Source organism: Anabrus simplex, chromosome 2 (genome assembly GCF_040414725.1).
Source record: "Anabrus simplex isolate iqAnaSimp1 chromosome 2, ASM4041472v1, whole genome shotgun sequence".
In the NCBI taxonomy this organism is placed as follows: domain Eukaryota; kingdom Metazoa; phylum Arthropoda; class Insecta; order Orthoptera; family Tettigoniidae; genus Anabrus; species Anabrus simplex.
Genome location: NC_090266.1, coordinates 615,362,900 through 615,386,038, shown reverse-complemented (window position 1 = coordinate 615,386,038; position 23,139 = coordinate 615,362,900). Strand labels below are relative to the sequence as shown.

The window sequence follows — 23,139 nt, the reverse complement described above, 5'->3', positions numbered from 1 at the left end:
TGCAAAAGCTCCTTTGGCTTTATTTATACGACTCGCCACATCTCTAAAAGCACCTCCATCCTGGGTTACCATGCTTCCTAAGTAGCAAAATTCTTCTACCCTTTCTATATCCATTCCATCTAGAGTTAAGTTGCAATTGTTACAATGGTTTATGTGCATTACTTTAGTCTTTTTGTTATTAATCTTTAAGCCTACTTCTTTAGCTTCTATTTGTAAGTCATTCAGTTTGATTTCCATGTCCCGAAAACATTCGTAGCAAATTTACTCTTCTTTAAATTTGAAGTTAATGATGCCATGGGGCATGAAGTGGTGCCCAAGGCCGAAAACATAGATTTTACATTACAGCTCAACACTAACATACCAAAAAATCAAAAATACCTGACCTTTTGCTTACCAAAATGGACTATTCAGGAATTTTTAAATGTGGTAGTTGTGTGAGCGAGTCATGCAAGAGTAGTAGTCTTAAATGCTCTGGTATTTGTTATGGTGAAAGGAAAGGTAATTGAAGGATTTCCTCAGGTAAGTGGGTTGTGAAAAATTCGGTGTTTTATGAAGTGTGTGGTATATATATCACTTCAACATGGCCAAAATAGATGGGAAAATGATGGCAATAGTTGGTCGAAGCAGGTGCGTCATACACAAGTGTTCTGCTCTTGAAGTAGTTGATCTCTTTGACCATTGTTCTTTTTAGTTTCTCTGGAAAGATGTATTAGTATTATAGCCTGTTTGAAGGAAACTGTGCAGAAGGCAATCTGCCCCATTATAAACAGGAAAAAGTTTCAGGTAACAACTGACCTGATATTGGGATCGCAATGGCTTTCAGATTTAGTTTTACAAAGCCTCATGTTGTTTACATGTGGAATGTGAAGATTTGTTATAAAGAGTAATATCTTCAAAATCTGAATTCATGTAAATGGTAAGATGTCCTTTTTCCTGTGAACAGTTGTCTTTACATTGGTTACATAATGAGATTCATAGTCTGTAATACATAATCAGTGTTATATTGGTACAAAAAATATCAAATCCAATCTTGATCGTGTGCAAAAGGTAACTTTTTCTTTAAATTCACTCAAAATGCAGTAGGTAGAATGTTTAACATTCATTTCTTGAGGTTATGCTCTTACAGATTTAAAAAAAGAAAAACATTCATTCCTTACTTCTGTCATATCATATAACCTTTTGCATTTTCCTCTTTATATCTGAGAGCATATCTATTAAAGTGCCTACTTGGTGGCCATGAGTATGACGGCATCACGTCTCTATGATCTGACACTGTGGTTAGCCAGTTTGTGTCCTGTTGGTTGAAAAATATTTCATCATCAGAATGTTGGCCCGCAGAGTAGGAGAGGTGTTTAGATACAATTTCTAAACATAGATTATGTGCAGAAAGTCTGGATTCAATTCCAAACCTCTCTGCAATGTTCATGTGGAGTGTAGGCATATGATACTGTTGATGGTGATTTGTCTGTTGGATGGGGACGTTAAGCCTTGAGCAGACCCCTAGGTGCAATTCAACAGGAGTAGGCTATGTCCCAGCACCGGGTTTCACCCTCTCCCTTCGTACTATCATACATCACTTTATCCATTTCTTCTCATTAACTCCTCTGATGAGGTTGATGTCAGGAAGGTCATCTGGTCATAAGAACTTGCTACAAAGATTCATCTCGCTTCATGCCTGGCCCTGTAGAGAAACAGGACAAAGTTTGGACACAGTTAGTGAGAATTTGAAAAATCTTTACTGTCCTTGGCACATAATGTATAATGTACCCCTGCGTAGGTTTACAAACATCCCCACAGGGGAAGGAATGAAGGGAAAAGCGCACGGGCCTGGGCCTGTTTCAAACTAACATTCCTTTTAGCGAATAACCACATTTATTTTCAATACAAATCCCCTTAGTGGGTTTTCCTTTAAACTTGTTAACACGTACAATATCGTTTAAATCTCAAAACAGCCTCAGGCTGTGAACTAAGTACATTAATACTGGGCATTGAGCCAGAACATTAAAAACAAAATTCAACCATTCAAACTGCCCTCCGTTCAAAAGCACTCAGTACATACAATAGTAGAGACTCTATTATCCTTAACCAATGACGATGGAGGTGGCAGCTAATTTTCAAGGTGCCTGCCCATATACAATAACATTAAAAAGCACTGGGTTACACTCATGTCGTAGGACTGAATATTTCGGAATCCCAATAGTGGGATCCTCCCTTCGTTCTACCCCGCGCTAGTACATCAGTTTTATCTAGTAGAAGAGCTTACCTCCACACCGAAGACAAGACAGGGTTCGAAACCCAAACGGACTAGCCGCCGCAACTCAAGGCACCGAGAACATCTGCCGCTGCTGGCTATCAGGCAAGTCAAGTCCCTCACCTCCGTCCGTAGCTCGACAAGCGAGCGGCGGACCGGAGGGAGGGGAGGAAGGCCAGCCCAATTGGCTGGAAGAGGGGGGAGGCATGTTGCCATAGTTGCGCGGTGGCAGGACGAAGGGAGAAAATCAACGTCGAAAGAAGGTGCTAGTTAGTGACTTTTATAAATCATAACCCGTAAAAGGCCGTACACAGCTAATAATAATAATAATAATAATAATAATAATAATAATAATAATAATAAATAATAAATGGAAAAAACAAATGTCAATGTTAAAGGCGCAACCAGGCAGCCAACAAAGCCCAAAGGGGGCAAGGGAATTGCCTAAAACATACGGCACATATAATATACCATATTTGCTTGCATATAACTTGCCACTGTGTGTATCTTGCACCCCATTTTTAACATTTGAAATTGCAGTAAAAAATCCCTGCACATAACTTGCATTAATTTCTGAAGTTGTCATAAAAACATACGGTACATACTCGAAATAAACTTTGGGTATTCCGTGGACGTGCCTACATTAAATATCGGGACTGTACCAATTGCTGTTATGGTACTTTGTACGTGACAGTACAAGAAGAAGTTGCATTTCTTTCTACCTGCGGAACGGTTGACGCTAGCTGTTGTAACAAAAATACCTAACTCTCAAACACCCACCCCAAGGCCACATTCCTAGCCAATCAGTCACACTCAGCCATCTTTCTCACTTCTGTCTTTGTCAATATGCTTATCGCTACCTTTTCGACAGAGCTGATCACATGAATCGGGAGTGTTTCCTGGTCCAGGCAGTCAGGTGATCATGATATTAGGTGTCATCCATCTGTTGTATTGTTGACTAGTACCAGTATTCTGTCTTCATGTTTCATTGTTTCTCAGTTAAGTTTTCTTGTGTAGGTCGATCTTTAAGTTTCGGGGTGGGGTTTAAACTCAAAGTGATAAAATATGGTGAAGAACATAGCAACAGAGCTGCCGGTTGAGAATTCAGTGTGACTGAGTTTAATGTTTGCTACCGGCATAAACAGAAAGCTGTACTAGAAACCATCAACTGAACACGTAAGACGTTCAGAGGGCCAAAAACTGGTAAGTTTCCTGAGCTGGAAGATGAGTTCCATCATTACGTTACAAAGTTGTGAAATGATGGCTTTAGTATCTCGCATGAGACCCTACATTCCAAAGCGCACGAACTAGCAATTAAAGGAGGAATCAGCTGTTCGGATCTGAAAGTGAGCCGGGGTTGGATCCATAGATTCATGACATGAAAGGGATTGTGTCTGCGAAGGTGAACCTCTCTCTGCCAGAGAATGCAAAGCGATTTCAGCGACAAAATAATAGATTTTCATCACCATGAGATAGCAATGTGGAAGAAAAAACAATTACCTCTTATCTCAAATTGGCAATGCAGACCAAACCCTGATAAACTTTGACATGCCATGCAACACCACCATCAACAAGGGAGAATCTAGCATGCTTGTATGGATAACTGGGTGTGAAAAACAGCATTTTCACTGTCATGCTAGCAATAACTGCAGAGGGAAGAAAATTGCTACCGTACGTTATTTTCAAAAGAAAAACAGTGCCTAAAGCAAACTTTCCCAAAGGCATTTGTGTACGGGTTCAAGAGAAAGGATGGATGGATACAGCTCTTGTCCAGGACCGGGTCCGTATGGTGTGTGGTGCACGGCCAGGGGCACTGCTTCGACGCCCAGCAATGGTAGTGTGGGACTGTTTCCACGGAAAGGTGGTGGAAGACACGAAGAAACGTCTTCAGGAAATGAAAACTGATCCCGTAATTCCTGATGGACTCGCACATTGTTTACAGCCCTTCGATGTTTCAATCAACTAGCCCTTAAAGGACAACATACGAAAATTTTGTGCCAAATGGATGGCAGGAGTGGAGCATGAGTTGACGCCAGCAGGCAAAATAAAGAGGCTGTCAGTTGAACTCATCTGTCATAGGGTTATGGCGTCGACAGGAATTATTGTGAAGGGCATCTCTGGTGCATTGGAGGGAAGTCAGGATGATCCAGTATGGGATGTTAACCAGAAAGATGGATGCGAGAATAGCTCGGAGACTGAAGGCAGTAACAATGAATGGGGTAAGTATGCCAGTTGTCTTGTTTCAATAGCCTAATGCATATTTTATGTTTTGTTTTTTTTCCGGGAATGCAATCTTCTTCACACAAATTCCCGGATATATCACAAACTGAAAATGTTCACCCTTATTTTTTCTCAAAAAAATGCGAGTTATATGTGAGCAAATACGGTATATAAATTGTAGAGATATAAGTGCTGAAATAGAATAATTTGTTATACAAAATGATGTGGGTTTTTTCATTGAACCGGGCATCCTCAAATTCCTCAGATCACAATCAAAAATAAAGAATCTTATTGGGAAACAAATACAAGTGTTAGGTACAGAGGTGTTTTCAAACAGTAAACTTGTCAGTCTACTGAAAAAGAAAATTGGGTTAAATAGTCTGACATTGTGAATATGCTAGTGTGTGCTGTAAGTTTTTCCAGTACTTCTTGTTACTTGTCGTATCGTCACGTCCTGAAAGCGGTTACACGATGTAGGTGAGTTTGTCTAACATAATCTCTCCATCTGACCTATGGGTAAATTCTGAATTGTGATGGTAATCTTATTTTTCTTAACTTACCTATATAGTCTCGTTAAGTACAGAACCTGTTGGATGCCTGCAGTTTTAATTTTCCACTCTGATATGTAATCATCCAATATTACATGCTGACGTCTATTAACATTGTATTACCCAGCGAGTGACTGCATAATTAGCGTCACATAGCTGTCAGTTTGCATTCGGGAGATAGTGGGGTCGAACCCCACTGTTCGCAGCCCTGAAAGTGGTTTTCCGTGATTTCCCGCTTTCACACCAGGCAAATGCTGGGACTTACCTTAATCTAGTCCGCAGTTGTATCGTTCCCACTCCTAGCCCTTTCCTGTCCCATCGTTGCTGTAAGACCTATCTGTGTTGTGCAACGTGAAGCAAATTTTAAAAAAATGAAGAAGATATGAGGATAGAAATCATAATGTAGTTGCAGACTGAATTCTGAAAGGCATAAATCTATAATGTATGTATGTATGTTGGGTAGTCAGCCCGAAGGCTGGTTTGATCCTCGACAGCTCTGCGAACAGCTGTTACAGACAGCCTGCGCATCACTGAAGAGCATACCTGGGAAATGAGGAGTGGCTTAGTTTGCAATTGCTTTCTTCACCAAGCTAGAAGTTGCTATTACATATCAGTATGCTAAGTGCACTGAAATGCATGTACCAACCAACCTTATCAGCAACATTTTCACACCATTCATAACAGGGACTGGCTGCATAAGAAAAGACATTACTAGCATCACTCAGACCTCTGTCACTTTCATATCATCAGAGCCAAGGATGAGACAGACAGGTCAGTGAAGAGACGTATCAGTCTATCCGACGAAGATTCTTCTGGGTCAACGTGCAGAAAGACATCCTGGACTACGTGAAGGGGTGCTACATCTGTGCCTGCACCAATGTAAGCAACAGGAAGGCAGATTCCATTCAGCAAGGAAGACAGCCGCAACACCATTGGGAGGTCATAGCCCTGGACTTGATGGGTCCTTACCCTAGAACACCACGGGGTAAAACAGGACTGCTAGTAATCACAGACCTCTTCACAAGATGGATTGAGGCCTTTCAGATACCAGAAGCCATGACGGGACTCATCACCAGCCTTCTACAAGATGAGGTATTCAGTCGCTACGGTTATCCACGGTGTATTGTCAGACAATGGGAGTCAGTTCACGTCAAGGGTTGTGGCAGCATATGATGACAGAATGGGGTGTGGAGCACTGGACCACCCCTATCTACAACCCGAGGGCAAATCCGCCGGAACGACGGAACCAGGAGCTGAAAAGGATGCTACGGGTCCATCTGATAGACAAAGAACATCGACTGTGGGACCGTGTCACTGGCTATTCCCCAATGGAGCTGTTCCTTGGTCGACAGCTATACGACACCGGGGATTGGGAGATTCGTCCACCACCCACTTCTGGTCAAGATGATGCAGCTGTTTCCCTACCAGAGTGGCAGCAGCAGCAGCAGCAGCAGGGCATCAAGGAGATGCAAGCTTTGCAAGTAGTCAGCTTCATTTTCCGTATCAAATTCTAATCACAGAGACTTACAATAATTGAAAATCTTCCACCTTTTTGATACTTTTTATTTGCTTTTTAGCAAATTAATTAATCATAAACAGTACATGTTTCGTTCTTATTTGAGAACATCTTCAGCTGTTGTTTAGCTTAGCGAATCACTAAGTTTTTGAGTACATTATAATCAGGTACATTGTTCCTCTTAAAAACTATTTGAATATAAATTAAATTAAAATGGTGTTAAAACAATGTGGTGGTTAATGAACTATATCTATTCGTTAGAATAGTTGTTAAAAGTTTCAACTCTGTTACACTAAAAATATCTGTTAGTCTTCCAGTTAAAAGGTTTTTAAAAAATGATTGACTTCTTGACACTGTTCTAATTATTGTTGAATGTTAATTTCTTTCACTCCTTCTAGGTTGGCTGTTATTTATTTTGAGCTTACTTAATGTGCCTTAAATTGAGTCTAATGCGGAACTATGAACTATGCTGCTTTTTGTAGACAAATGAGAATACTTTCACGCAGACATCATGTTTTTACAATTAAACAGAATAAAAACCACCACATTGTTTTAACACCATTTTAATTTAATTTATATTCAAATAGTTTTTAAGAGGAACAATGTACCTGATAATAATGTACTCAAAAACTTAGTGATTCACCTCACGCTGGTCTCGCACCCAAGTGGATTGGTCTCGTCGAGGTGGATAAGTAGCTGGGCCATGGGGTCTACCTACTAAAGACCAACCCTTCTGTCAAGGTCCACGCTTCAGAGTTGCGGCGAGTCACCCAACCGCTGCGCATACAGAGTAAGCCTGGTACTACCATGGGTCCACATGGAGGAGAGGCTACTGACAACACAGCTCAGTCCGGTCATGAGGAGAATGCATCGACTATCATCGAGGAAGAGGCTGGCAGCGAGGCGATCCTGACCCCTGACATGGCACGATCCGGCCAAGAGGAGGAGAGCACATCCAGCGACGTTGAGGAAGAGACGATACAATCTACGACCAAGGCAAAGTCAATGAGTGTGACAGGCTTTGGAAATTGTTTCAAGTTATAGGGGGCATATTGACGCAAGTGTGATAAACTGATATAACTTGAGAGCAATATTCTGTCACCCATGGGTAAATAATGCAAGTATCAAGCTCGAATTATTATTATTATTATTATTATTATTATTATTATTGAATGGTCCCTTTCGGAACCCATGAAGCTTTATTTATGATATCGTTAGCAGAGAATCCAGGATTCTTTCATCTGTTGACTAAAGATCCTCTTCCTTTCTTCCGTCCATTTGGTACCTGCTCTTTTTGGTACTTCATTCTCTGGAGTAACTTTCCACTTGTCAGTTTACTTTCTATATATATTTCAATTCAACATTTTTTTCAGGTTGAATTTCTGCATTCTTCACGTCCGCTTTTGTTTGCTGTATCAAAGGGAAATTCATCAGTTTATCAACTCTTTCAAGAACTTGGGTTTTATTTAGCTTTCTTTTCTTGAGGTCTGCTGCAATATTAGATCATTTTTCTGTGGATTTCCGGGTTTGGAGGCGGTATCCTTCTTCAGTGTGTCTTGGTCCTAAAATTTTCCTCATGATTTTTTGCTCTTCTTTTAGGATATTTTCCAGCTCGCCCTTTCTATGAAGCGTTTAGTTTCCCCTGCATATAAAGCCTCAGGTTTGATTACAGTATTTGAATGTTTAATCTTAACATGGAGAGACATATACATTTTTTGTTGTGGATTTCTCTTGTTCTCCCATATGCTCTTCTGAGTTTTTAGACATGGTTGTTTTTTATCTTGTCCGGTTGGTTCGAGGATTTCGCCCAGGTTTTTGAAGTGAGGGACTCTGTTGATTTGTCCGTATTTTGTACTGAGATCATGGATGTCTAGTTTTGAACAGAAAAATTCAGTTTTCTGGAAGGAGATATGAAGTCCGACCTTTCTGGCACATTCTTTGAGAACTTCAACTTGCTTTATCGCCGTGACTTCATTGCTGGACAAAAGAGCCAGGTCATCCGCGAAGGCTAAGCATGGAATTTCAAGCTTGTTTTTTTTTGTGTCCCAATGTTTGCTGGGTTCCGGCTATTTTGTGCTTTCAGTTCTTTTTCCCATTCCCTCATAACCATATTTAGGATGAGGTTGAAGAGGAGGGGTGACAGTCAATCTCCTTGCCAGTCACTTGTTTTTATCAGGAATTCATCTGCGATTTCTCCCATGAATTTCACTCTTGACTTCGTGTCAGCGAGGGTGTGTTTGGTCAATGGTAGCATGTTGGAGTCTAGTCCCTGTTCTTTCAGAATGCTTTCAGCATTATTATTATTATTATTATTATTATTATTATTATTATTATTATTATTATTATTATTATTATTATTATTAATATTACAGAATTTAATGAAAATCAGTATGTAAAGTTGGGGAATAAGGAACTGCAGTCTAAGCTATAAATAATTTTATTCACCTTGTTCGAAAGGTAGGTTAGGGAAGGTGCCAAAAATTTAATTTTTAATTACGTATCTTATTGGTCATATCAAAAAGTACAACATAACAAAAGTTGTAGAGAATACAGTTTCCAACTATTTGTCATATTCAATTTTACCGTACAGACTGTAATAATATTGGTAGCAATGGTGATAAAATTGTGAAGATGGTTATAAGAATGAGAAACAAGTCGTGAAGGAACGATCACTTGAATAATAACACAAGAGAGAGTCATGGAAGAAAGGATGACTTGCTTTACATTAGATGCTCTAATATCACTGAGTTGGAAGAAAACTAAATGTGAAGGCCTGCAATATAGAAAGCTCATAAAGTTAATCAACAATAACATTACATTGACCATTGTTTGTTGTGATGTGCTTTGTGTACCGGTATTCTGCTGCCATTTATCTCCGATAGATGGGATTACTGCTGCGTATTGAGTATAACAGCCTACCTGAATATTGGTGGGAAGTAGCTGCGAAGTTAGATCTCTCTCTTCTTTAGCATGCCATTCCTCTGGTTCATAAATTTTCTGATACTATTTGTATGTAACACACTGGATCATCATAGTATTCCGGCTATTCGATCCCTACTCTGAGGCAGTGATTGGAATGAGCAGTGTGCACACTTAAACAGAATAATTACACAGGTGTGTTCGGGGTGATTTGCGGCCTGGTTATTCTAGCTCTGGAACTTTGAACTGTTATTTTTCATTAAAAGTGAGAAAATGTGCTGTTTTTCATTTTATCGAATATTTTGCTTTTAATTGCGACATTCGTACTGACGTCATTGTAAAGACCTACGTTGAAATCAGTTGGGAAAACTATAAGGACAGTCTTTCTGAGAATTCTGTAGTGAAGCACGGGTACATCAGCTAGTTTTTTGATACAGATAGCATTGCGCTTCACATAATTATGCGGGCGCTTGATGCAAAATATTAATTTATGCATTTACTAAGTAGTGGCATCTAAGTGTATTCATACGTGTGGAGCACGAGTTCATACTATTTTCGGAAAGCTTATCACAGACTGATCGTCTCTCTCACATACGTCCTATGAGAGAATAGAGTTGTGTAATTTTTAGCCTTGTAGCCTCGTATAGCAACAGTCGGGCTTTGAGACATGTATATTATAAATATATCATAGTACTGTATTGCGCAAAACATGTACAATAAGCAGTTTTCACCAATTGTATCTCATGATTTCTCCTGATTTTCTTATCAAAATCTCCTGTTTTTTTGGTTTTGTAAAGTTGGCAGGTATGTTATTATTATTATTATTATTATTATTATTATTATTATTATTATTATTATTATTATTTACGTCGTCGGATATCGCATTGTTTGTGATTTTATATCATGAAACATGTATTGTATATACATATTTAGTTCAGTTAATGTAAGAACCTGTATAGTACGCAAACCTTTTCTTGAGCCCAAGTTCCCATTCAGCACTATGGAGCTCAGGGCTCAAGAAAAGGTTCGCGTACTATATATATGATGTGTAATCCACTACTGTATTGTGAAACACACTGTAACATCCAGAATGGCGTATCTTTGACACTAGATGATGGTAGAATATTTTGTACATTATATCTATGTATTAAGCACTCTAGAATTTACGAGAAGGTATTTTGTAAGATATCTTTCTAGAAGCCTGGTCAGGCATATATATAAGGAGGTGGTCTTGATGGTGGAGACGAATTATTGTTTAGTAAGCGTCATGGTTTAACAGGAGTTCTGATTAGACGTGGGTCGTGCTAATGCGTGTTTGAAGTATGTGAATTGGTTTAGTAAAGTTGGTAGTTGACATGCAGTGGTTGTAGTCTCCATGTATTTCGGGATAGGCAGTTGTTAGAAATGGTGGTTTGTTGATGTTTTCGGAGTGAAGTGTTTTGTTGTGATGACAGTGATTAAGGTTATATGTATTTAATTTGTAAATAATTGTGAATAAATCCACATACGCAAGTTGACAGCATTTTGTGTGCGTCATTGTGGATACTTCAAATTGTTCAAGAGTTGGTAACTAACTCTATAGACTGTAAAGAGAGTTGCTATGGAGATTGTTGTGACAACGTTTTAAAGGCTTTGTACGTCAGTCAGTACTTTGCCGTTTTTTTAATACTGGAAGGAAGAAATAGATTTGATGAGGATGATGATTTTTGTTTAAATGCACCTAACATGTACATCATGGGCCCAAGGAAGAGGTCAAATGAAAATCAGCAATATAAAAAAAAAAAAAAAAAAAGGCACTGAAACTGCAAGAAACTACAGAGAGCGAGGAAGTGAGTATATAATGACAAGTCACTGACAGGGCTTACGTTCCTCAGAATCTGGGGAACGATACATGACTGGTGGACAAAAATGTAATCGTGCACATAAGTGATTTTCCTGTCAGTGATGGGTACTACAGCTAGTACTTTGTAAAAAGTAATTTCACTGGCCTAGATTTTATTCTCCTGTCTTTTTGTCAGTGTCCAGATCTCTGCTGCATATGTCAGTATTTGGCAGTAATAAATCTTATACATCACGTCTTTACACTTCATTGGTACTTTGTTGCTCCACACCAGGTTTCTCATGCTCTGGTAGAATGCATTTCCATGTTGAATCCTTTCAGTGACTCCATGTCCAGCCTTGCATCCTGCATCGGTTCACTTCCCAAGTACTTGAAGTTCTCCACAATTTCAAGATTTTGTTCGTTGTTCTCTATAATACCCCTCCCTTTCTCCTCTGATCAATACCATTGTCTTACTCTTTCCCATGTGATTTTTATTCCATCATTTTCAATAATCTCACTCAACATATAAAGTTGCCCTTGTACTTCCACTCTCTTTGCTTCCCACTCCATAATATCATCTGCAAATGGCGTTGCCTTTAGCTCCCTGTCACCATATTTTACCTTTGTCTCCTTTACAATATTGTCCATAACCATTACAAATAACAGTGGTGACAACACACTTCCTTGTTGTAGTACATTTAAATTCCAAAACCACTCTGCCCTCTCCACATGTGTCTTGACACTGCTGCAACAATTTTTGTACATTGCATGCACATATTCTCATTTGTTTTCCAAATCCTTTCTGTTGCATTACTCTCCACGCCTTTGCTCTTTATACACTATCATAAGCCTTCTGTAAACCAAGGAATGTTGTCACCGTATCTCTTCTGCATTCCCAATTTTCTTTTCCATTAACTGCCTTGTACTGAGGATGGGGTCTAGTGTTGATTTTCCATTTTGAAAGCCATGTTGCTCTTCTCGTAATTGTCCATCCACCTTTCTTATCATTCTCTTTTCTAGTACTCTTCCAAATATATTTGCTACCTGAGTGTGATTCCTTGATAATTACTACATATCTTCTTGTCTCCCTTCTTAAATATAGATGTATTACTTCTTTACTCCAGTCATTTGTTATTGGTATTTCTTTCTAAATACATCAAAATAGCCTATACAGTCATTGTAGAGCAGTGGGTCCTGCTGCTTTTATAATTTCCACACACAATTCATCCAGTCCTGTTGCTTTTCACACTTTCATTCAACATCAGTTTCCACCTCTTGCATTGAGATTTCACTCTCAGATTCTCTCTCCTTGCACTCTGCTTCCATCATCCATTCTATAGCCCTTCTCAGATTCAGGAATTAAAGTAATACGTAATACTTCCACCTTTTTCTTAATTTCTATGGCTGTGTTATCTCTCCTCTTTTCTCTTTCATCTGGCTCTGTGTAGACTTTCTTTTCTCTTCAATCTTACGCGTCCATATAAAATCCTCTTACTGCTGTACACATCCTGTACCAGTTCTCGTGTAAAGCCTTCCCAGCTTTTCTTTTCTTCACTTACTACTTTTTTGCACCTTCTTTTTGTTTCCTAATACTTTTTTTCTTTTCATTTTTATCCCTATTCCATACTTGCCATGCTTTTTTTACTGCTTCCTATACCCTATTATTCCACCATGGGGTCCCTTTATCTTTCACTGTTTGAGCTCTTCTACCACAAGCTCTCCCTGCACAGCTTACTAATGTCGTCTTGAACATGTTCCATTCCACTCCCAGACTCCACCTCAGTTCTGGATATGTGTGGTTTCAATGTATATTTGAATCCTTCATCATTCCTCTTTCCATATCCAAAAGGTCCAGTGACTTCTTCCATTCCTTTACTGTTGCATACCACCATTGCATTAAATTCTCCCATGCCAGTCAATTCCTCATCCTTTATTTCTCTCTCCAGTGTCTCCAGGAATTTGCCCGTATCTTCTTTGCATCCTGTCTGGCGTGCATGCACTTCGATAAAATCCTTTACTCCATTCTCTGTCTTTAACTGTATCTTTTTTATTCTTTCATGCAGTCCACTTTATCTACATACTCATCTGAGATCTTGTCGGTTATTATCCTCACTCCAGTCTTTGCTTGATGTCCTCCATTCCAGTATAGAGTATATATCCTTTCCTCAACTTCTTCTTTCCTTTTCATCTCTACCTAAGTAGGCTAGAGGATAGTTGCCCAGTTGTGCTTCCTCTTAAAACAATCACCACCACTCTCTACTTAACACCATTCAATCCCATCATAGCTACTTTATATTCTCCTTCCCTAGGAGATCAGTCACATCTTTTGACTTTCCAGTCAGCGACATGAGGTTGATTATTGCCACCTTCAATATGTTCTCTGCTGATCGCCCATTTCTCACAGTTCCCCCTTCATAATATCTTCGCATCGCTTCTGGGAATGTCCTTACCTTTTTTGAGGCTGATTTAAAAGTCCCATTTTCATTTTCGTCTAATATTACGCCCTCCTGTGCATGGGGGACTCAGATGAAGAATAAAAGGGGCTCTCAACTTGGGAGTGTGGATTGGCGACCACAGGGCCCTTAGCTGAGTCTTGGCATTGCTTCCACTTACTTATGCCAGGCTCCTCACTTTCGTCTATCCTGTCCGTCCTCCCTTGGTCAACTCTTGTTCTTTTCCGACCCCGACGGTATTAGAGAATTCGAGGCCTGGGGAGTCTTTCATTTTCACATCCTTCGTGGCCCTTGCCTTTCTTCGTCTGTTACTTCATCTTACGAAGTGACGGATCCCTTCTTTCTTCTTCTTTTCTCTCTCTCTTTACCCCCTGTGGGCGGGGGTCGTAGACGAGTAATACACCCACGGTATCCCCTGCCTGTCGTGAGAGGCGATTAAAAGGGGCGACCAAGGGATGATTGAATTAGAACCATGAAACTACTTTTGATTCGTACCATCACGCGGGGAACACCATGGGTTGCCTGTACTTGCGAGTAGTACCACTATATTAGGTACGAAATAGGTTTGTGATTAGTAGCAGCAAAGAGGCTGGTCTGTGGGTTTCCAGTACCCGTGCGTCGTACCCACGTGAGCGACACCGTGGGTCTGCGTTGCCTGTGATTAGTACCCACTATGTGAGGAACATCACGGGAACACCGGCACCTGTGCCTAGTACACCTAGGTGAGGAACCTCATCGGTTTGCGTTGGCTATGAGTGGCGCCATTGTGTGAGAAACACCATAGGTCTGCGTTACCTGTACAAAGTACATTATTTGTGAGTAGTACCATCTTGTGTGGAACACCGTGAGTCTTTGCTACTTATGATTAGTTCCCCAACATGACAAATACCATGGTTCTACTTTATTCGCGACATGTACCATTCTGTGGGGCCTTAGACATGGATTTTGGACACAGCATCCTCGATTCAGGATTATGCTTTATAAGTGGTCCCTTGGTCAGTAATACTATTATTTATGATCTTTTTTTGTGTCGGATCCACTGTTTTTTGTTCATGTCCATCCATTCATTCTTCATGACATTTCCTTATTTTGGTCAGTGGATGATTTTGAATTTTTTGTTGCTATTTCATTTCGTATCATTAGGGGCCAATGACCTCGATGTTAGGCCCCTTTAAACTACAGGCATCATCGCATCATCTAATATTACAATAGGGTCACCACGTCTAGAGGCAATTTAGAGCTACTGTCAGCAGGTGATCAGGCCACTCGTAACATGGAGTATAGATGCCTTTTGCAGCTGCCCCTAACCACGGGTCAGACATTACTCGATGGATTCAGATGTCATTTTCTACACTGGTTAGACCTAAGGAAACTCTTCTGCCTAAAGCCTTCGGTCACCTTAGAGCATCAGGCTATTTACTGCTCCCCGACGCTCAGCGTTGAGACACTGGCTGTATGTTGTAATTATTACCATAGCACAGTAACCAGCCTGACAATTTTTTTTTTTTCTAGTTGCTTTACTTCGCACAGACACAGATAGGTCTTATGGCTACGATGGGACAGGTAAGGGCTAGGGTTGGGAAGGAAGCGGCCGTGGCCTTAATTAAGGTACAGCCCCCAGCATTTGCCTGGTGTGGAAATGGGAAACCACAGAAAACCATCTTCAGGGCTGCCGACAGTGGGGTTCGAACCTACTATCTCCCGAATACTGGATACTGGCCGCACTTAAGCGACTGCAGCTATCGAGCTCGGTGGCCTAACAATTAACGTGCTAACTAATTATCTTGAAATCATTTGTAAAACATTGATTTGCTCCCTCATCCATTTTTCTCTGTGGTGTTACACTGGATTGGGTGTTGTATAGCTTAACATCTGTTAGTCATACCACTTGTATCTTTTTTGGCAAGGCCTCATTCATTCGCTAGTGGATTTTACCTATCAGCTATGCGTAATATGTATGCATGATGGAAATTGTATCAAGTGTAATACCTATACTACCTTTTGACAATAGTACATTTGTTACAAGTTGGCTGTAGATCAAGTACTTACACTTTGCTTTTATTCACTATGTTCAGGTTCAATGTCCGTGGAAGCAACGACGATGGTCACGTAGCCAATTTTGTGGAATCTGAGCAAGTCATATTTTTAGACAACGAAATAACATCATTTGTACAAACCCGAGGATCAGTTCCACTTTTTTGGGAGCAGACTGGTGTCCAGGCAAGTACATTTTATCTGTCATCAGTGTGTGACAACTTTGTTTTCAGAAGGTGCCTTATCTGTATAAATTAATGGGAAAATTGCATAGAATATAAAATGAATTCTGGAATGTCATGTCAGTACATTTGTTCTGTTAAGGTAAAGTAATTCTTTTATCTCTCCAAACTTTTCCATCAGATGCGGATAAAATATTAAAGAGTGGAACTAAAGATTTATTGCAACTACCAGCAGACGTTCCAGATCACATGGTGTACACTGAAAGGAAGTATAAAGGCCTCGGTTTGTTTCACGCCACTTGGGAAGCCAAACTACAGCATATTAACATCTGTAATAAATTAATGCTTGCAAATAACGGCTACATTAATGCAACTAGGAATTTGGAGCAAGAACGTACAATTTGTTTGCAAGATCTAAGCATAGAAATCGAATGATCAAGTTATTCCCAAAAACAGCCATCTTCCCAATGTAAGGAAGGTCAGACAGATACTACGAGACAGAGAAATTGTCATGGACGAAGCTGCCGCACAAAGGAAAGGGTGTTAGACTCTTCCAGGAATACATGCCAGGTAACAATTGGATAAGAGATCACCGAGGCTTATACTGTGCGGAATGGAGAGAGGCCATCAAGATGACAGCTAATTTTTGCGCCATTCGCTCCGTGCCGGGAAGGTTCCAGGACAACACCCTCTGTCGGCGTTGCCACAGAGCGCACGAAACTCTTGCCCATGTCCTGGGTGCCTGTCCTCATGGGGAGGTATTGAGAAATTCCCGCCATCATACAATTTGACACATGACCGCGACCTCGCTGAGGGATCATGGTTTCACGGTGCACAAAGAGGTTTCTGGCCTAGCTACCTGTGGGAGTAACAGGCGTATTGACATATAGCCTTTCAGCCAGCTAGCAAGCAAGGACTAATCTTAGATCCCACAACACACTTCGAGTCGCACGTTGGCCAGGTCGAAGAGGTAATAATAATTTCGTGTGGCTATTTCTAGCCGGGTGCAGCCCTTGTAAGACAGACCCTCCGATGAGGGTGGGCGGCATCTGCCATGTGTAGGTAACTGCGTGTTATTGTGTTGGAGGATAGTGTTATATGTGGTGTGTGACTTGCAGGAATGTTGGGGACAGCACAAACACCCAGCCCCCGAGCCACTGGAATTAACCAATGAAGGTTAAAATCCCCGACCCGGCCGGGAATCGAACCCGGGACCCTCTGAACCGAAGGCCAGTACGCTGACCGGGTCGAAGAGGTAGACACCGAGAAGAAGTCCATGTACCAGCCTCCCGTGAACTACTATAAGGACTTATATCACCTAGACAATATTTCCGTCCATGGACTCATGATCGTAGCTCGAGGCACAATCCCTAAATTTCTTGTACAAGTGTGGGATTCTCTCGGTCTCAACCTGGCACAACTTCATGACATCGCTATCACTGCAATACGAGGTTCAGTAACCATACTCCACAACCATCTATAAAACCCTTGAAGAACCATACATCATGCCACATTCAAAATTCGTTCCAAACTTATTCCTGAGCCTTGTGATGGGTATTTCTATCTGGCAAACTTACGAGCCAAAATACTGTGTAGTTGATATACTTTGTCCTTGTGGCAGCCTCCTCATGGGGGAAGTTCTATTGATATTAATAGTTCGTAGTGTTGACTGAGCGCTCTGGATCCAGTAATCTATACTGTGTTTGTCAGAAAATCAGGATAAATGGTAGTGGTTCAGCATTTCAAATTTTCCTTATATTGTTGGCTATGAGTTCTGAGAATTTAGTCATTCAATACTGTCATATTGTTAAAAACTATCTCCTCCAACTTTATTTCACTGAAATAACATTATAAAATTTTTTGTGTAGTTTCTGAAGTGTTGACAGCAGTGTTACCATATTTGGACTTGTAAAGGCAGCGTACTGATCAAGTAATCAAACAATGGGAAAGAAACGGGGACCTAGGCTGAGTGGCTCAGATGGTTGAGGAGCTGGTCTTCTGACCCCAGCATGGCAGGTTCATTCTGGCTCAGTCCGCTGGTATTTTAAGGTACCCAAATATGTCAGCCTTGTATTGGTAGATTTACCAGCATGTAATAACTCCTGTGGGACTAAATTCTGGCACCTCAGCATCTCTGAAAACCGTCAAAAAGTAGTTAATGAGACTTAAAAACTATATCATTAAATTAATTCTGGAGTGTCATATTTGTACTCTTAGTATATTCTGTTGAGAGGCTGGTTTAGTCCTTTACTAGCACCACCAAAGACTAACTGGTTATAGGGAAACTGTAAAAACAGATGGTGGTGCATAATGGGGTGTACAAGACATGATAATGAGCAAGATAGTTTGCCATTGCTGTTTTTCATCGGCCAGAAAGTACTTTTGCGGTACAACCAGCCCTATGAATAACACACTTCATAATATCTAGATGCACTGGTCATGTTCTCATGTACTCAGCAGCTTCCTTACTGTCCTAGCCACAAATCAGACCTAGACTTCAGTGGAAGCTACATTTTGCTGTGACTTGTGCGAAGGGACAGGTGCAGAAATACTTCATCCCTCAAGAAATAGCATCTTTCATGTTTCTCAAGTCCTCATCTTAAAGGCCAGTTGTATTCATGACAGCTCCACCATCAGCTATCATAGATGGCCTAGCTGTGTGTCACTGACAAGGTGAAATTAATTGTGAGGTAGTTTCCCGCTGCTTTGTTCACCGAGCCAAAAGGTGTTTTTATCTATCATTCTGCCATACTCCCTGAAATGCATACACCATGCAACTGAATGAGTTATGTATACGTACCATTCATCACAGGGACTGTCTGCATAAGGAATGGCATTACTAGCATCACTCGTACCTCGGTCTCTTTCATGTTGTCAAGATGACACTGAAGAACAAACTTGCTCTTGCCAAATCATTTTGTTTTTGAGAAAATAATTTCACTGACTATTGATGTGGTAATAAATTTTGGATGAAGAATTAAAATTCAGTTGTCTGAATTTTTTAAAAAATGAATTAGTATGTGTTTTAATAAGGTACTCAATTACTGCATTTGAAAATGTTCAGGTAATTACTGGTATCTATATGTACATTACCATTAAAGTTTTGTTACTGCTACACAGTGAATATGAAGGGATTCTTCTTCTTCCATGTGTTTGAATCAAAATCACACCCTGCTTTGCCAGAATTTGCAAAAGAAATTGCTTTTATCAGTGACCGAAGTGAAATTCTCATGTTCAGATGACACCTACATCAAAACACTGTGGTAGATGTTCCAGTGTCTGGATTTCACAAAACACACCTCTGTTCACCATAACTCATGTCGCTTCTATGCTTTGAAACCTTCGATCTGAGAACATTCAGAGCCTGGGTGTTTGTATTGTAGCCCTTGTCCATGCAAAGTTTCTCTTTCAGTTGAAAAGTCTGTATCCTGCCTCATATTTCTCTTTAATGAAGTATGATGGACCTCAGGTTCATGTCTATGGAATGGTTATCTGAAGAAAGCTCAACGTCTGGCCAGGTTATCCTGCCAAGATAGTGGAGTAGATCTTACAGCTAGAAAATCCACACTGAGTGTTGAGCAGTGGGAAATAACCTGGCAACCCAAAGGAACACAGCTTCAGGCGGAACAGACTCTTTTGGAGGGAGATGGATCCTCAGTTAGGGATGTGCATGACTGAATCCTGGAATCAAGAGTGTTGACTCCATTGACTGTGAACATTGAGGCCAGTCCTCATTGTTAGTCCACACGCATGGCAAAGCTTGGAAGGATGACATAAATACTACGATGTATGTTTATGCTCGTTTTTCCTGTGGGATTTTAAGAGTGTTCCAGAATGAAGTATCGTTAAGGAAGACGAGCGTAATGGTATAGTTTCATCAATATGAGTCAAGTCAGAAAGTGTGTACATAAAGGGCCCCATAGATGGTCTATCTTAGCGTCCATCTTGCCTGTGAAGTTCTCAGATTACAAATTGGACAGAACTCTGAAGAAGACACAGATGTTCTTTTTTGATGTCAGACTTGCGGTCAGTTATTTTGAGTCATGCATGGATAATGTATTAAGGGAACTTCTGCTGCAGCAATAACTTTGAGATCATAAGCTAAAAAGACATGGACTAGATCAAAATGGGCAAAGCTTGGTTACTTAAACAAGATAAACTGATGCATATAAGGAAAGATTTAACTCATGAACCAGGTGACATGTCCAGTTATTTGAGGGTGGTCATTGAAACTTAGTAGCACCCCATATCAGAAGGTGACAGTGCAATGAGACTGGTAATAATGCCACATGTATGACTTGGCATGACAGTTTCCTAGCAACCGAAAGAAGTTATGAAGATCTCAAATTATCTACTGCAATTTCAGCCCCAGTCTTTGGGAGTTGTTATTCTTTAGACCTGCATTGCAATATACTCGGTAAGGAGCTCAAGAAACAGTATCACAAAGTAACTAGAATATTTATTTACAAGTAATTGGTACAAGGCAAAAAAAATTGTCATGTTGCTTTAAAATATAAGACTACAGTACAATGTAAGCTTACAGTACAGTATAAGAGTGATATATGATGTACTTTACCACTGCTTCTTTTGTGGCTTCAGGATCAATTTCAGTCAACTTTATGCGTACAGTAACTGTTCATAAGCAACGTTTCATTTTTGGTTTTATCCCTGTAGTCTTTACTTTTTATTTTCAATGAGCATGGATTTCAACAGTATAGGTGGATGAATTTTATTAAAAACATGTGGGGTATGATTATAAAGTCTGACATTATGTCCTACGCGTGAAATGCATAGTAAGAGCAACTAGTTAAAACTTACACCAAGACTGAAGATCCCACACATGTATCAACTTGCTCACCAACTTACCTGCACACGCATTGAAAAATCAGCTGCCGACAGATTCTCTTCGAGCCAAGCCTTAAGACTGCACAGGGAATGAAAATTCTCGGCACTAAGACTATGGGGGCATTTAATTTCCAATTTTTATTTGTCAACATCAGGAAAATGGTAAACAGATATCAGTGGTAAATCATTATACGTTTAACATGACTAAAATTGTGAAAGATGAAACTGAATCTAACATGCGTAAAGCCATGAGAAATGAACAAAATTCTAAAATAGATAAAACCATTAAAGTAACTCTGTGAATGAAGCCTTAACCAAACCCACCAGTGTTGACTCCCATACATTTTGATGGCTGTACAATATCCAATAAATTGAACTGCGACAATGAACGCAATGATTTTCATCCCATAAATGAAGTTCTGGGAATGAGCTTACTTGTTCCACATGGGATAGTAAGGCAATTCCAGGCTATGAACAATACCAGCTTGTTCTTCATCTTCTGGAGATAGTAGGTTCGAACCCCACTGTCGGCAGCCCTGAAGATGGTTTTCAGTGGTTTCTCATTTATACACCATAAGACCACAGACACTTCCTTATCACACCTAAGTCTTTCCTTTCCCATTGTCACCAGGAAAAAAAAATATATATACTACATCCACAGCTTTTTCCACATTTTGGTGAGGTCACGGGTGCAGATTGTATATTACAGTACACTGGTCAACAGCATTTTCGTCACAAAGAATCTGATTGGTGTTTATAGTTAAATTGTAGGTGCTGAATATGAAAATAAAATCAGTTTTTGCCTATCAGGCTCAGTTTTCTTCTGTTGACTGTCAATAGAAACCTTGAAAACTCTGTATATTTAGTTATTCTGCTGTGGCTTAATTTAATTATTTTGTAGATGCAATTGTGTTAGAACAATCAAAATATGTACATGTAATTCTCATACGTGAATCTCAGTTCAGAAATCCACCTCCAGGAAATTAAGGAGGTTTGGCAACATTGCCAATGACCCATGTTCAAACAGGTGGAATCGCATTGTGATTATTACCAGATGTGTCACCATTGAGAGTTCTGATAGTGTGGGAAGTGACTGTTTGTTTTCCTAGTTTCATGAAGGTTTCTGTTCTGTGATTATTCAGAAAAAGAAAAACCTCGTACCTGTGTAAATAGCCCGAATTATTTGTGTTATATCTGTGGAAAGTTAACTCTGAAATTGCAAAAAACAAAAACTTAATCCTCTTTTAAAGAAGTCCTATGAACTGTCTTTTGGGTGTAAATTTGGTCACCAGGTCAAGAAATGCCCCCCCCCCCCCCCGAACATATGCTGTTAGACATATGTTGCACTCTTGACAGACTGGTTAAAAGGATTACGTCACACGTCCTCTGTTGTTCCCTCATTTGGAGGGAACCCTCGAATCACACAAGAGACTCTTATTTCTGTCTGAGAAAAATAGCTGGAACACCTTGAAAACAGAGATCTATGCAATGTTCTAGGTTACGATCTGCTGTGAGGCCCGTATGTCATAGAGAAGAATAGCAGATACCATTCCCTCCCGAGAATGAGATAGTGAGTGAAGATGAATACAGTGATGATGAACACTCAGAAGACAGAGAAGGAGATATACATGCCTATTCAACATTTCAAGCCCTTTGTGAATCAAATGACACTTTATGTCTCAAGGCGATGTTAACGATCTTGTTCATGATTTAAATTTGTTGAAGCAACAGGCTGAGCTTCTGGCTTTGCGATTAAAAGGATTAAATATTTTTTGCAATACGAAAGTGAGTGTTTCCTGTGACTGCCATGCTGTTTTTTCTGAATATTTCTCCAACAAAGGTGACATTTTTTGTAATATTGAATCCGTTATGGAGACTCTTGGCCATGAATTCTATGTAAATGAGTGGCGCTCGTTCATAGATTCTAGCAAAGTTAGTCTGAAAGCAGTACTTCTCTGCAGTGGGAACAGATTTCCTTCTCTTCCTTTTGTTCATGCAGTGAACCTGAAGGAGACGTATGAGAACTTTAGAATGCTGCTTACACTTATCCAATATGAGAAATACAAATGGTGTACCCATCATCAACAGCCTTGAAAATTGTGTTCCATGGTTTCCTTTTTTAACAGCAGGCAAATGCTGGGGCTGTACTGTTATTAAGGCCACGGATGCTTCCTTCCCAATCCTAACCCTTTCCTATCCTTGCGTCACTGAAAACCTTTGATGTATTGGTGCGGCGTTAAAGCTCTAGGAAACAAATGGTATATATGTGGAGATCTTGAGGTAATTGCAATTTTGCTCAACATGCAGCTTGGATACACAAAGCACTAAAGCTTTCAATGCAAGTGGGAC

General features: G+C 40.1%; 1 protein-coding gene across 1 annotated transcript in view; it reads left to right on the top strand.

The window, feature by feature from the left end:
* Window positions 1-23,139, top strand: part of Synj (synaptojanin) — a 427,286-nt gene that overhangs the window by 109,148 nt on the left and 294,999 nt on the right. The window contains exon 5 of the mRNA XM_068226016.1: window positions 15,805-15,949. Within this exon, the coding sequence (XP_068082117.1) occupies window positions 15,805-15,949 (145 nt within the window). The remainder of the gene's footprint in view (window positions 1-15,804; window positions 15,950-23,139) is intronic.